The 15,761-nt window shown below is 38.9% G+C and overlaps 2 protein-coding genes across 13 annotated transcripts in view; one reads left to right on the top strand and one right to left on the bottom strand.

The window, feature by feature from the left end:
- ACBD5 (acyl-CoA binding domain containing 5) overlaps positions 1-15,761 on the top strand; it is a 94,250-nt gene that overhangs the window by 57,978 nt on the left and 20,511 nt on the right. The gene's annotated exons all lie outside the window — the stretch shown is intronic.
- Positions 1,842-15,761, bottom strand: part of MASTL (microtubule associated serine/threonine kinase like) — a 34,385-nt gene continuing 20,465 nt past the window's right edge. The window contains exons 8-13 of one of the 4 annotated variants that reach the window (XM_059404118.1): positions 12,259-13,407; positions 10,438-10,579; positions 7,034-7,048; positions 4,310-4,423; positions 4,126-4,227; positions 1,842-2,794 (exon numbers count right to left, since the gene is read on the bottom strand). In XM_059404118.1, coding sequence (XP_059260101.1) covers positions 2,637-2,794; positions 4,126-4,227; positions 4,310-4,423; positions 7,034-7,048; positions 10,438-10,579; positions 12,259-13,407 — 1,680 coding nt within the window. In that variant the 3' untranslated portion in view covers positions 1,842-2,636. The remainder of the gene's footprint in view (positions 2,795-4,125; positions 4,228-4,309; positions 4,424-7,033; positions 7,049-10,437; positions 10,580-12,258; positions 13,408-15,761) is intronic. The other 3 variants (XM_059404119.1, XM_059404120.1, XM_059404121.1) reach the window with 3 other exon arrangements.

Raw genomic sequence — 15,761 nt, 5'->3', positions numbered from 1 at the left:
CCTCCTTTTCTCTTTTTCTTCTGGGGATCCTATAATACAAATATTATTACATTTGGTGGAGTCAATCAATGAGTTTCCCAACTCTATTTTCTTTTTCTTTTTTTTTTTTTAAAGATTTTATTTATTTTATTTGACAGAGAGAGAGATCACAAGTAGGCAGAGAGGCAGGCAGAGACAGAGGGGGAAGCAGGCTCCCTGCTGAGCAGAGGGCCCGATGCGGGGCTCGATCCCAGGACACTGAGATCATGACCTGAGCCGAAGGCAGCGGCTTTAATCCACTGAGCCACCCAGGCGCCCCCCAACTCTATTTTCATTTTGCATAATTCTCTCTTTTTGTTCAGCTTCCTTGCTTTCCACTGCTTTGTCTTCTAGGTCATTAATTCATTCCTCTGCTTCTTCTAGCCTTTTAGAAGCACATTTCTAATCTCATGGATTGCACTCTTAATCTCTGATTCTTTTTTAACTTTTCTCTATGGTAAGGATCACACTGATGCCTTCTATTCTTCTCTCAAGCCCAGTGGGTATCCTTATGACTATTGTTTTAAATTCTAACGGGCATGTTATTTTTATCTATTTTGTTTAGATCTTTGGCGGCGGCCTTACCTTGTTTACATCTGGGATAGATTTCTCTGACTTCTCATTTTGTCTAAGTCACGGCCTTCTTGTCTGTGTTCCAGTTTAGGTCTCCTGCTCCTGACAGTAATGGCCTTATGAAGATGTCCCATAGTGTCCACAGCCTGGTGCTTCAGGGAGTGTCTCTGGTGTGTGTTGTGTGCACTCTGCTGTTGTATTGTTTTGGCTGCTTTGTCCTTGAGACCAGTCATCTGCAGAGGCTCTTTGCCTGCTGTGGGCAGTGTTTGGTACCATGTGGTGAGTTTTAACTAGGTGGGCTTCGGTCTGCTTGTAAAACGAGCCTCCACTGGAACTGACGTCCTGCAAAACTCTGGTCGGGAGATGTGGCATAGGCTGGGCTTTGTTCTGGTCTGCGGAGGCGGGGGGGGGCCCACAGTGGGACTCAGGCAAGCGTGACTGAGAAGGGTGGTTCCACCAGAGTGCAAGGGGAAGGTGCTTGGTGTAAGCAAGTTACGTAGTCAATATTGGTGCCACAGTGCTTCCTGCGGGGGCTCGGCTCTGTGTATATGCTGGGCCGGGGGTGGGGGAAATGGCACTAGGTGGCTCCTCTGTCCCTGGAGAGGTGTCTCCATGAACTCTGCCTTTCAGGGACAGCTCCAAGGAGAGGGGGTGTTCTCCCCACCATGTGCCCCGGCGCTCTTCAGATTGCTCTTTTCAAGCTCTCTGCTCCCGGGGTTGTTTGTCTTCCCTCGAGGAGCAGCACAGTGCCTTTGGGCTCTATCCCAATCAATCCTGCTGACTGGAAAACTCCAGGCTTTACGGCCTCCTAGTTGCAAGAACTCATGAAATTCAGCCCCTCTTGTTTTCCAAGCGAGTGGCTATGGGGAAAACTTCTCCTTGTGCAATCTAGTGTACTCCTCTCTCTTGCCCTACTCCGTGACCACAGCTCCCGCCCCTCCACAGCAACCAGGATCCATTTTCTCTCCTAAACCTTGTCTCCATACTTCCTAGCTTCTTTGATGTGGCTTCTTTTCTACCTTTAGTTGTGTAGTTGGTCTGTTCGTCTTCAGGTCTATTTCCGGGGTATTTAGGATGATTTGATAGTTATGTAGTTCTGTTCACGGGACAAGGTAAGATTAGGGTCCTCCTACTCTGTCACCATCTTCCTTTGTCTCTGACTACTCACTCACTCACCGCTGGATAATGAATTATAGTGAAGTTGAATCTTAGTATGTAAATATAATTAATAGAAGGATATTGACAGATAATATACTTGAAGTATTACATTTATTAAGCAAAAATAAATTATTTATTTTTAAGGATCAGGTTGTTTCTTGTAATGATGCATGTGTTTTAAACAAATTCTTTTAAGATGTAAACAATCACATGTTTTATTAAAATTGAATAAACTGTTAAAATTGCTATAGCATATCACAACTTAAGCTCTCCAGTATAGTTTTAAGCAAATATATATCATAAAGAAAGAACCAGAAGCAGTCAAGGCAGCAAGACTGACTTGCTGTAAGACTGTTTCATAGTAAAGTAAGCTAAAGCCTCTATCCTTTTTATTCCTCATTCCCTAAAGGAGTTACACTACCAAGTGAAGGAATTTCCCAGCCGCAGTTTTGAGGCCACAAATGCAAGCTTAAATGATTGCTCTTGAGACTTCCACTTTTGTAGGCAATCATGTCCACATAAATTACAAAAAAACAGTATGATTTTGTTATTTTAACACCAAAATGAATGGTGGACTGAAATCAACATGTGAAAGAAAGGCTCAAAGCTTGTTCCTCTTTTAACAGAGTAGTGTCATTCTAGTTTTACTGATGCATTAATTTTCATAAAGTGCAGCAACAAAATAAATAAAGTGAAAAAAGTTTTGAAGATTTATATACAACTCTGAGATTAAGATAAATTACTGTGTTCTTGCGAGACTTTTAACTCTGTGGAAGCTCATTGATCCAAGTAACATAATGATTCTTTTTTCCCCTTAAATCAATCTGCTATGAAGGAGTATATGACAGCTCATAAAACAAGATTAGATTAAAAGGAAAATTTATGTGCTATAGACTAAATCCAGATACGGTCAGGTGCTGAGCATTATTTCTGGCTTCAAAATAGGAAGTATCTGTCTCACCATCTGGTTGGGGTATGAAAGGCATAGTTTGATGTTGCAGATTTTCCCAGTCCACATCACTGAAGAGAGGATGACATCTCAGCTCTTGGGAAAAATATAAAACAAAATAGATTATTATGACACCATCACCTAAGTAAGTACTGCTTTACACATATGTCTGTCTCTCTGCAACCATGTATTACATATTGGCACACATTGTCATTTTGTCTAACACTTGACACATGACAGGTGCTTGGTCTGTATTTGTCAAATGAGTGAATGAATAGTTTGCCTTATCTTTCTTCTCCGTACTCTCTCCTAGATGTCATGATGTCATGGTTGTATCTCATTACCTTAGGTCTCTCCCCTAGAGAGTAAGTTGTACAAGCACATGGATTTTAGTCTGGTTCATCCCTAGGGTACCTCCAGCACCACAGCAACATTGCCTGGCACCTAGAAGTCACTCTATAGGATTTGTTAAATAAATAAGAAAACTGTTAATCTTATTAGAGGGAACACCTAGAAGCTGATACAAGTGACACATTACTAAATCTCATTTTTCTAAATACCTTACAGCACATAGAAATGCATTTGGGGACATAACTCCTTCTTTGTGTCTTTGTATACTTCATTACAAAAAGGATTTTAGGGCAGCTGACATTAAACCTAATTTGAATCTAAATTAAAGCCAATGAGTTCTTCTAGTTTCAAAATTGGAGTTTAAAATACGCCTACATTGGTAAAAACTATTGAAGGGTCATAAATATATCAGATTTATCTTATTTGAAACAATCTAGCAACTGATACATTTCTTAGTCAACAGTGGTATCAGAAATGAAGCAGTAAGATATTTCAGAAGAGAGTTTTTATAAAAAAATTTCCTCTGTTGGTCAATGAATAACTTTATCAGGCTTAAAAAAACCCAAGACACTGACAAGATAAGATTGCTTTAAGGTACCTGTTTGAGATTAAAAGAATTAATGAATATTAATTCAGTGAATGAATATCCTAACCTGATATACTGAATTTTAATGCAGAATAAGGACAAATATATCAATGCATATTTAGCGGCAAAAGTAAACCGAAGAAATGTTTAACCAACTTAGCAGTCAGATTGTTTGTAGTATTGTATTAGTACTTGGTATCATTATTACCATTCTTTTTTTTTTTTTTAAGATTTTATTTATTTATTTGACAGACAAGATCACAAGCAGGCAGAGAGGCAGGCAGAGAGAGAGGAGGAAGCAGGCTCCTGCGGAGCAGAGAGCCCGATGCGGGCCTCAATCCCAGGACCCTGGGACCATCTCAATCCCAGGACCCTGGGACCATGACCTGAGCCGAAGGCAGAGGCTTTAACCCACTGAGCCACCCAGGCGCCTTATTACCATTCATCTTAAACAAATCAAGGATAAGAGTTTGTTAACACAAAACCTTACCTTTCATTCCAGCTCTCTTTGCATTATCAATAGTTAAAAGTATTTCTACTGCATTTTGAGCATTATCAGATAACTTTTCTTCACCTTCAGGCCAAGGGATATCTATAAATACAAATAGCTTGTTAATCATTGTTCAAATATTACACAGAAATAAATACATCTATCTTAATAGAAAAAGAATCACCTCTTTTCAGAATATTCTGGAATACTTGTTGTGGTGTTTCATCATTGAAAGGAGGAATTCCTGTTAGAAACTCAAACAAGCAAACTCCAAGTGCCCACCAGTCTACTGCAGCACCTGGAATTTAAGAAGGAGTAGTTGAACTTGTAAGCATTTTGTACAAATATTTCATCAACTAAAATGTTAATATATGGATATTTGGGCGCAGTCAAGGCATTCATTTCCTAAGGGTTTCTTCTAGCTCCATAAGGTGCAAAACCCCAAATTATCTTTATTTCCGTAACATGGCAATTACTTTCCTTCTCTATTCTCCAAGAAGTTTAGATTAGTAATTATCACTAATTACTGGGTGTAGCTCAGTGGGTTAAGTTGCTGCCTTTGGCCTGGATCATGATCTCAGGCTCCTGGGATGGAGCCCCGAATCGGGCTTTCTGCTCGCCAGGGAGCCTGCTTCCCCCTCTCTCTCTGCCTGCCTCTCTGCTTGTGATCTCTCTCTCTGTGTCAAATAAAGAAATAAAATCCTTAGAAAAACACAGCTAGTCAAAGAAAAGTTAAAGCTATCTTTCCTTTGTTACTCACTAATGACCTCTGGTATTCTGGATATTTACTTGTTCTAAATCCTAAAACACAACAAAGAAATACATTTAATCTTAAGATTACTCTCTAGGGACGCCTGGGTGGCTCAGTCAGTTAAGCAGCTGCTTTCGGCTCAGGTCATGATCGCGGGGTCCTGGGATCGAGCCCCATATCAGGCTCCCTGCTCAGTGGAGAGCCTGCTTCTCCCTCTCCCTCCCACTCCCCTTGCTTGTGCTCTCTCTCTCTGTCAAATAAATAAATAAAATCTTAAAAAAAAAGATTACTCTCTAAAATAGAATACTTGTCAATTTCAAATGGAGGAGGATAATAACATTTAGATGATTTTGTACTCCACTAATTTCACATGGGTATGAGATGAAGTAGAATATTTATACTATTTGGAGGACAGCCTAGTTAACAAGGGAAAACCTTAAAAACAGTGTTTTAATGTTCCCTTACTCCTTTCAAAAACAGAGAAGGGCAAATTAGTTTAACAAAAAATATGCACTTAAACTGGCTCGAGAAGGTAATTAAGAGGTAAATCTTAATAAATACGTAAAACTGATTTCTAAATAAGATCTTTACTGGAGGCATCATCTATACGCAAAGATGTTTCAATCAATTATTTTAAACATGACCTTATAATCTGTTTTTTTATATGTTTGCTTAGTTCTATGAAAAAGTATTTCCTAAGCAAAGCTTAATTTTAGTCAAAAAAATATTAACTTCAATATAAACTTAAAATAGGGATTCTAGTTTAGTACTAAATGTGTTTGAAAATTACTCTCTAAAATGAATTTCATGGGATGCCTGGGTGGTTCCATCAGTTAAACTTCCGCCTTTGCCTCGGGTCATGATCCCAGCAGCCCCATGCTGGCTTCCCCACTCAGCCCGGAGTCTGTTTCTCCCTCTCCCCCATTGCCCCTCTCCCCTGCTCGTGCTCTCTCTGCTTGCTCTCTCTCTCTCAAGTAAATTTAAAAAGAAATCGAATAAAAAAATAAACTGCTATAAAATCAATTTCACAAAATTTATCACTATGGTTACGTAACTGCCACCAGTTTATTTATTTATTTTTTTTTAAAGATTTTACTTATTTATTTGACAGAGATCACAAGTAGGCAGAGAGCAGGTAGAGAGAGAGGAGGAAGCAGGCTCCCTGCTGAGAAGAGAGCCCCATTCGGGGCTCCATCCCGGGACCCTGGGATCATGACCTGAGCCAAAGGCAGAGGCTTTAACCCACTGAGCCACCCAGGAGCCCCTACACCATTCCATTTTAAAACAAGCAGGAAAGCACTGTAGAATCTGCCATTAGGAAAACAATCGCATGCATTTACAGTGTGTCTTCATTGTAAGCCATGTAATCCCATCTTCCCTAAGGAACAGAATATAAATAGTCTATACATTTCTATTTTTTAATAATCACTATAAAAAAACCCACACAAACCACCTCAGTTAGTAGGCCTTTTAAGGAGCACTGAGAAAGAATAGATAGTGTAACCAAATAACAGAAAAGTAGGGGAGAAGTCAGGAAAAAATATCCATCTTCATTATTTTACTCAGGTTAGAAATTAGAACCCTTTTCCCAGCTCAGCCAAAATATACTCATGTCAAAAACTTCCATGATTTCTCCATGGATATGTCACACATACCCATATATTTGAGTCAAAGTCTAATAAGATCACATATGATGATAAATTGTAGGAATTATAATACATGCCATTAGCCAGAAAAATAGAACAAACTTGTTTTTCACTATCGGTTTTCTAATACAAAACCCCAATCTGTAATTTTTCCATTGGTACTGTTATGCCTTTTTGTTATCAAACAATAATGGGATTAAATGAGTAGGAAAATTTAAGCCCTTTTGTTGGTGCTAATATTAATATTTTTTATTAAGCCTGTTTTCTGGGTTGCAATAAAAAGGCTGTATCTTTACGCTCTGACACTTGAAACGTTATTTTAAAAATGCTACTGCCTACATGTGTTTTCATAGAGAACATTCTCTCTGGATGTCCTCCTGCTTAGAAGACAGAATACATTTGGTATTTCCTAAGATGAAAGGGAAAAATTTTTTTCATGCAATGTGATCTAGTTATACTTTGACCAGTTTAATTTGCTTTGCCGTATTACTTTATAGAGAAGCTTACTCACCGGAAGGCAGAAATCCTGCACAGTAAGAAAAGAGTAGTTAGGTACATTGTATTAAAATCATGAGTTCATTCTCACATCATTCATCCAACTAGATCCTAAATATTATGCAAGACACAAGGGTCACAAAGATAAAGAAGAAAGAGAGCTTTCTTCCAGAAGAAAACACCCTACTCAAGGAGGGACAAAACAGATAATTTCGACACAATGTTAAGAGAAAAGAAGTAAAAACAGCCTAAAAAGCCATGGGAAACTCTGGCCAGAGTTCCTAAGTAATTGGCAGTGGGGGAGGGGGGAGACCATGGAGGGCTCAGAGAAGTCTTAGCTGTCCGCAGCAAGATCTTTAGAAACAGAGAGGTGAATGTAAGAAACAAAGTTGTTACAGAGACTGCCCTTGAGGCCTGGGATTTGGGAAAGAAGTATAAAGCAGTGATTTTTCTTTTTCAGTTATAAATTGCTTTGTACTGGGCTCAGTGGGTTAAGTGTCTGCCTCTTGATCTCAGCTCAGGTCTGGATCTCAAAGTCGTGAGTTCAAGACCTGCGTTGGGTTCCAAGCTGGGTGTGGAACCTACTTTAAAAAAAAATTGCTTTGTATTATTTGTTGTTTTAAGAATGGTGTATCAAATATTTTATAGAAAATGAAAATCTTAAAATAAATCACTAGATAGCTGAGATAACTAGATGTCCCATTAAAATAGAGGCAAGATCCTAAAAAGCAAATCTTTATACTTGAAGCTTACTTTTATACTGTATCCTAAGCAGAGAAAACATATGTTATAGGAAATGAGCTAACAAACCTGTGACTTAGCAACAGAGACACTGTACAAAAATCATTTAAGTGCTCAGAGGAACTTAGTTGCTTTGGCTGATAAAGGGGAATTTGAAATGTGTCTCAACACATTTAGAGATTATTAACAGTTTTTAGTGAGTGCTACCAAGGAATCCTTCTGGATTCTCTCGTCTTGAGAAATTTTCTTAAGCTTTTATAGTGGAGACAAATATAATAACATAGGTAAAATGACATATGCTTTAAACAGTTTCTAATAAAGTGACAGAGACTTGAACAACTGCTTCTCCATAACTGACCAATGGATGCTCTGTGAAAAAGGTAACATTTGAACTGATGATGAGATGAGAAGAAATTTAATGGGAAGAGGATTGGGTTCTGGCTTTTTTCAACTAAGGCAAAATACTTGCACAAAATAAGGAAAACCTGAAAATAAATGTGTCTAAGAAGTGGAATGGGAACATAAGACCTATAAAGGGATTCTTTGAATCTGCCTATGCCTCAATCGTAGACCTCCCAGACTCCAGAACTATGTGTGCGAAATACATTTTTGTTCTTTATAAAAGAAATAGAGATTCCTTGAGAGACAAGGCTGGTATAAGAGCTGAGAGCCTCCGATGCCGTGATCAGTAATCTGGATTTTATTTTGCAGGTAGGAAGGAGCCAACATGGTTTTCAAGGAGAGTAGATGGACTGACCACTTTATGTTTTAAGAGGGAAAGTCTGGTGGCAGTGATTAGAGACAAGAGGATGAAGTTGATGGCCCAGGAAGAAAGCTAGTAAACTAATGAAAGGGAAAGAGGACATTCTTACAGAGGATAGTGGCAGAGATGAAAAGATGAGAAGAAATTCTGCAGGGACAGAACCGACTGGATTTAAATGCTTAAAGGTAGGGGCAATGTCTGTGTCATCACAAAGATGGCAGATTTGAGAGAGTGAACGGAGGAAGAGCAAGCCGGACCTGTCCCATTTTGACATACAGCACTGAATCACCAGTGAAATGCTGAGTAGGTGCTTTCCCCATGTGTATGCAGCCTAGAGAAAGTCAGGAGTAGAGGCAGGTCTCTGGGGAGTATTGACAGGGTCTGACGGCTGAAGTCATGGAAGAGATGACATTGACCGGAAGCGGGGGTAGGGAAAAAAGGGAAAGGGCAGGATCATGAAGAATCTCCATATACTGAAGAGCTAAGGAGGCGGCAACAGAGGTAAAAGGAAGGAAGGAGACTGAGAAGAGGCTGGTAGATGTGACAAGAATGACAGCATTGATGACTGTTAAAAAAGTGCCAGTTAGGGGCACCTGGCTGGCTCAGTTAATAGAGTGTATGACTCTTGATCTTAGGGTTGTGAGTTTGAGCCCGATGTTGAGTGTAGAGATTACTTACAAATAGAAATTTTGAAAAAAAGAAAGTGTCAGTTAAATAGTTGGGATAACAATCAGATTGCCAGGGCAAAAATAATTAGGCAAAGGAAAAAGTCAACCTTTGAGAAGTTAGGTGGTAGGGAAAGACAAGGGTGGAAGCCTATTTGCAAGCTAAAGAGAAAAGGCAGCATAGAAATAAAAATAGAAGAGGCGTGTGTGTGTGTGTGTGTGTGTGTTTGTACACGCGCGCGTGTGTGCGTGTGTGGGATGGAGGGGTGGGGTGAAGATGAGACAGTTGGATCACGGGAAGGAGCCCCAAGAATAGGGAAGTACCTGACAAGATCAAGAAGATGACCACATTATGGACTGAATTATGTCTGCCTGAAAAGACATGTTCGAGTCTTAACCCTGAGGTCCTCTGAGTGTGCCATTTGGAAATATGGTCCCTGCAGAGATCACAAGGGAGTAGGGTGGGTCCCTAATGCAATATGGCTGGTGTCCTTATAAAACACAGCCACAGTGACCATGGAGCCAGGGGGAATGCAACATGTTGGTTAGAGTGAGGCCCCTGCAAGCCAAGGGTTGCTTGCAAACCAACAGAAGCTGGAAGGGCAAGGTCGTTGCCCTACACATTTCAGAGGGAGCATGGTCCTGTCAACACCTTGGTGCCAGACTTCCGGCTTCCAGAACTGTCAGGCAATCAATTCCTGTTGCTTTGAACCATCCAGTTTGTGGCACTTGATGATGTAGCCCTAAGAGACCAATCCAGTTCACTGCAGACAGCAGGAGGGGAAAATTCTTCAGAGAGAGAAAGGGGAATAAAGAGGCTAGGTAGAAATGCCATCCTGGTCTTCCTCTGCTGCATCCCGAAGATGGCTCACTTCTGGCTTGACCTTTGTGGTGAGGGGATAAGTGAGGGTAAGCTCTAAACAGGAATGCGCTGCTGCAGACTGAACAGAAGTTCTTGTTCAACTTTGTATTCCCAAGCCAAAGCTGGTGAGATGTTTTGAACTAAGATAGCAGAGCCACTGGATGGTGGGGCTCACTGAGAGTGAGCAGGAATGCAAAGGACAAATGGCTGCATGTCTTCTTTTACCATAAGAAATGCCATATTTATGAGAAAAACAGTATCACATGAGTTCCTTTTCTTTTACTCTCTACAGGTAATCCAAATACCAAAGTAATTTAGAATAATTTTACCTCAAAAGAAAATGTAGTGATAGAGAACACTTCAGAAACTCAAAGACATGGAAGCCTTACCATGGGCCCTGGCCAGTAAGAGCTCAGGTGCGAGGTAGTCCGGTGTTCCAAGAATCCGCCCATCATCCATGGGGGCCGCCCCTCGCCTCACACTCTTCGGAGTTCGATATGGAGTTCCTGATTTGACCTGTTTCGGGGTCTGCTAATTTAAAAATAGTTTACAATAAATATCTTCTTTCCTCTTCCAGTGAACAGAAATGCTAAAAACAAAATCAAAGCTAGGCTGCTGGGCATAAAAGACCTACGCAAATTCCTGATCGGTTTTGAAAACGGACTCATGACTAATATTTCGAACAGTCTTGATATCTGGTGAAATGAAATAGCTTAGATAAGACCAATTATTTCAGTAACATCTAGATATGCAAGAATGAATGAAGAAATCCGTAAGGAAAATTTCTTTCTCAATAGCATGGACTAATGTGAACTTCAGAATGGTCACTAAGGGATGATGTTGTGGCTTACAAATGATTGAATTATTGGGACAACACATCAGCTGGTACTAAATATAAATAACTTCTTGTGCTAATTGGTATTTAAGTTTTAAAAATATTCTGTGGTTGGAGCGCCTGGGTGGCTCAGTGGGTTAAGCCTCTGCCTTCGGCTCAGGTCATGATCCCAGGGTCCTGGTGTTGAGCCCCGCATCGGGCTCTCTGCTCAGTGAGGAGCCTGCTTCCTCCTCTCTCTCTCTGCCTGCCTCTCTGCCTACTGTGATCCTCCTCTGTCTGTCAAATTAAAAAAAAGAAAATCTTTAAAAATATTCTGTGGTCTTACAAGGATTCTGTGAGACAAGCAGAACAGGTGTAAGCATATTCTACAGAGAGATAAGAAACAGGCTCTGAAGAAAAGGGACTTCTACGTCACTCAGCATCTTCTGAATAGAAAATCCCAACTCTTGTGACCCTAAATCAGGGTTTGTACTTTCAATTTTATGTTGCCTCTCCAAAAAAAAAGGGAAAAAAATGAAACTTTGGGTTTATTAAGATAAAGGTTTAGAAAATAAAAACAATATAAGATTTGAAATATCTATTTTCCAACTATTTTCTATAAAGAAAAGAGATAATCTATGAAAGTCCTTAGAAGGGACTAAAGATAGAGTTAACTTTAATATTGTATTTTAGAGTTGCTATTTTCAAGTGAAAATACGTCACTGTAAATATGTAAATATGTGATTGAAAATATGTGAAAGACTAGGGTTCCCTGGGTGGCTCAGTCAGTTAAGTGGCTGCCTTCAGCTCAGGTCATGAACCTGGGATCCTGGGATCAAGCCCCAAATTGGGCTCCATACTCAGTGGGGAATCTGTTCCTCCTCTCCCTCTGCCTCTCCCTGCTGCTTGTACATGCATGTGCTCTCCCAAATAAATAAATAAAATCTTAAAAAAAAGAAAAGAAAATATGTGCAAGTCTAGAGCACAAATGAAGAAGGTGCTATAGTTAAAAATAATAAATTGCTACCAGCTTTACCTTTCTCCAGCAAAACCTCCAACAATCCAAAGATTCCCAACCAGCAGAACAGAAAATCTCAGATGGTCTAGGTAAGAAGATAAGTACCTGGCCTTTATAGTTTACTGTCATAAAATCAACAACAAAGTGTTAGAAAGGGGTGCTTGGGTGGCTCAGTGGGTTAAGTGTCTGCCTTCAGCTCAGGTCATGATCCCAGGGTCCTAGGATCGAGCTCCGTATGGGCTCCCTGCTCAATGAGGAGCCTGGCTCTCCCTCTCTCACACCCCTGCTTGTGCTCATTCGCTCTCTCTCTCAGTGTCAAATAAATCAACTTTAAAAAAAAAACAAAACCAAACAAAGTGTTAAAAAGTTGGAACATACCTGATATGGCTTATAGGATGCTCCTTTTTGATTAGGGGTTATAGCCATGGGATATGAACCACTATAAACGCAGGAAATATCCATTGCATCTAAAGAGGTAATGCTCATTTTGGATGGTTCTGAGTTATTGGATGCATTGATATGGCTGTTAAAACTTCGAAAAGCTACAGCATTTCTTTTAGATAAGGTTAATGTTTTCAGCACCTCTGAAGATGGAGCTAACATTTTTTGGCTACTATCTTGGACAACAAGATTCTCATCGCCTTTTGGCAAGGTATTTTCTTGCCAGCTGGGTGATACGGTAAGTAGGTCTTCAATGTTTGATTCTTCAAAAGAGGATTCTTTAATGCTTTTATCTGGATCCAAGGACTGCCTTTCTAATGAACTCTCCATGATAGAAATTCCAGGAAAAGATGAATCGGAGTCCATACACATACTTTTAGAAGCTCTCTCGTCATCGGAACATAGAAAACTCGAACTTAGGAGGTCTTTCTTATTATTCTTGTCACAATCCTCATCCAGTTCACATAGAAGGTTTTTTGCTATCATTGGGATAGGTGATTTTTCTGGGGTTTGTGGTTTATCAGTGAAAGAATTGACCATGTTCTCCTTATCAGCACAGTCACCTTGCTGACCTCCGCACTCTGATAGCTTCAGGTCTTGGACTTCCATTGTTATGCCTGTCCTTTGGTTTATATAACCATCGTTCATTTCATTTCTAGACTTATGCTCTATACAGTTTTTTTTATTCTGTATGATGGTCTGACAAGGACTAGAGTCAACTAACTCAAAAGTTCTTTTAAAACTTCTTTTTTCAAGGTGCTCTGCAGTCCTATCACCAGGATCTACAGCCCACTGATCTGACTGGTGAAAACCAGAGTGTGCTGGGTCAGTGGCCACATGAATATTATTTATATCCAGTTCTCTTGCTTGCCAAGAAACTTCCTTGGGGAGGCATTTTTTGGCCAGGTTTACACAAGAGCTTCCAGTCTCAGAAATGGTACTGCTGTTATGAATGGGAGAAAGGGCTAACTCAAGATCCTTTTTATTGAAACCTTGGGTCTCGATGGCATTGGTTGATTTTGTACATGAAGGCTTTTCTATTATATTCCAACTCATCACTGTAGAGCCCGGTGCATTGTCACTTTCCTGAGAGGGAGGAAAAAACACTTTTTTTAGTGTATAATGCTGAGATTCTTGAACCTTTTAAAACCTCTGTTGACTTAGGTTGAATAAATGACCCCATAAACTACTATGCTACCTAGTCCCACTTTCCCCTGGAACAAAAGAACAATAACAGAGAATTAAAGAGCAATATAAACAATTAAAGCATGTTTTTATATATATTTTAAGTGAAACACTAGTCTAGAATTCAAATAAACTAGTCTTTAATATGTCTTTTCATTATTTAATATGTATCTGTATAATATGTATTTGATATCCTAGAATACATATTTGATACACATTCTTTAAATAGGACAAATTAATAGGCAACATTTTCAGGCAAAATCAAGGGTAAGGCTATATTATGTTTATCTCTGCTTTGCAATAGGGGTATAGATGATTCTGTTTTGAATTACAAAATGCACAGGACTTAAAATATAGTTAATGGAAAATTACAGACAAAAATTTTGTTAATATACCTTATACAAGGTATCACCTTGTATAAGTATAATAAAACCAAACTGATAAAGATGAAGCTAAATTAATCATAATTTATAGTTAAAACTCCAAAATCATAGGAATTAAAATCCACTGTCAACAAGATGAAATGATGCATTAATGACAAAACTTTTTTTTTTTTTTAAGATTTATTTATTTATTTGACAGACAGGGACACAGTGAGAGAGGGAACACAAGCAGGGGGACTAGGAGAGGGAAAGCAGGCTTCCCCCGCTGAGCAGGGATCCCAGGATGCTGGGATCATGACCTGAGCCGAAGGCAGACGCTTAATGACTGAGCCACCAAAACACTTTTCTTAAAATCTGTTTGAATTCCAACTATCTGCAGGTGCTTTTCTGTGATCAGAGCTTTTTACAGAGTATCAGAAATTGGTGCATGGTAATCAGGGTTTTTACAACATTACTCAGTAAGAGTGTGTCTTCAATAAACTCTAACCCTGCCTGTTTTTGGTATGTGAAAAATCAAACTTTATTAACTTACTTAGTAATAATAAGGAATGCTTATTAATGAATAACAACAATCCCTAAATTACAACTTATAGATCTACAGACAGAGACCATCCAGGGATAACGCCAGGGTTTAGAGGGTCGGGTCCATTCTCACTCCCTCATCATAACTTGAGAAGCACCACTATACTGCAATCATTGCATTCCGCCTGGATACAGAAGTAATAGGGAGAAGGTAAGGGTATGTGTGGTTTGAAATATTATATAATATGCTTTCTTGAACAGGAAGGAGGTGAAATAACAGTATTAGGAAAGGAAATCTGCTTATCATGTAGCATGTATTACCTGTAGAGCAGCCTATAAGAGAAGGAGAAAAGATCGAGAAACACTGCCTTGACTAAAAAATAATCTGACCTTACTTCTAGAACACAAATATCCAACAATGAAGAAAATCATATTACTGAGAATAAGGAGTAAATACAATCCAAATTATTCACTTGAACAGAAGGTTTATTCTTTGTGTATTACCATTATTCTAACCTAACATTATTTTATTTGCACTCTATGAAGGAAAGTTCATAATTTAAAACCTCAGTTCAAAGGCACCTGGGTGGCTCAGTGGGTTAAGCCTATGCCTTCGGCTCAGGTCATGATCTCAGGATTCTGGGATCCAGCTCCACACTAGGCTCTCTACTCAGCAGGGAGCCTGCTTTCCCCTCCTCTTCGGGCCTCTGCTTAGTTGTGATCGCTCTCTCTGTCAAACAAATAAATAAATTAAATAAATAAATAAATAAATTAAATAAGTAAAACTTCTGTTCCTCTCATCTGTAATACTTACCAGTTTTAATAGCTTAAAAAAGGCAAAAGCAGAATATATACTTAAGTAAATAACTTTAAGTAACTCCATTCACTTAGCAAGCAAATGTCCTTAAAATAAATACTTTTAAAGGCACACATACATTACCCTGTGGTCTACAAGTTATTTCTGATCTGAAAGAGTTATCATTCCATTAAATGAGAAATAGGAGGAATACCGTATAGAAGGAGGTAATATAAGTTTTAAAATAATACTTTAAAAAAAAAGCACAATAAACTAGTGTTTATGTCATGGTAGGGAATTAAAAAAAAAAAAAAAAAAAAAAAAAGACCATCTAGATGCCCTGAACCAAACGTTTTCTATCAATTTTCTGCAAGCTCACTATATATTAATTATGAATAATTCTGCATTTGAATGTGAAATGAAATATTTAAAAATAATTTGACTGCTGGGTGATATACCAGCAATCAAATTATTTTTAAATATTTCAAATTATAGTTATTATAGTCCGATAAATAGAATATACAGGCAAATAAAGACTACCTTCACTGCCATTC

This window comes from Mustela nigripes, chromosome 6, assembly GCF_022355385.1.
Source record: "Mustela nigripes isolate SB6536 chromosome 6, MUSNIG.SB6536, whole genome shotgun sequence".
In the NCBI taxonomy this organism is placed as follows: domain Eukaryota; kingdom Metazoa; phylum Chordata; class Mammalia; order Carnivora; family Mustelidae; genus Mustela; species Mustela nigripes.
Note: the sequence above shows the minus strand (reverse complement) of the source record. Positions and strands in the feature narration are given on the sequence as shown.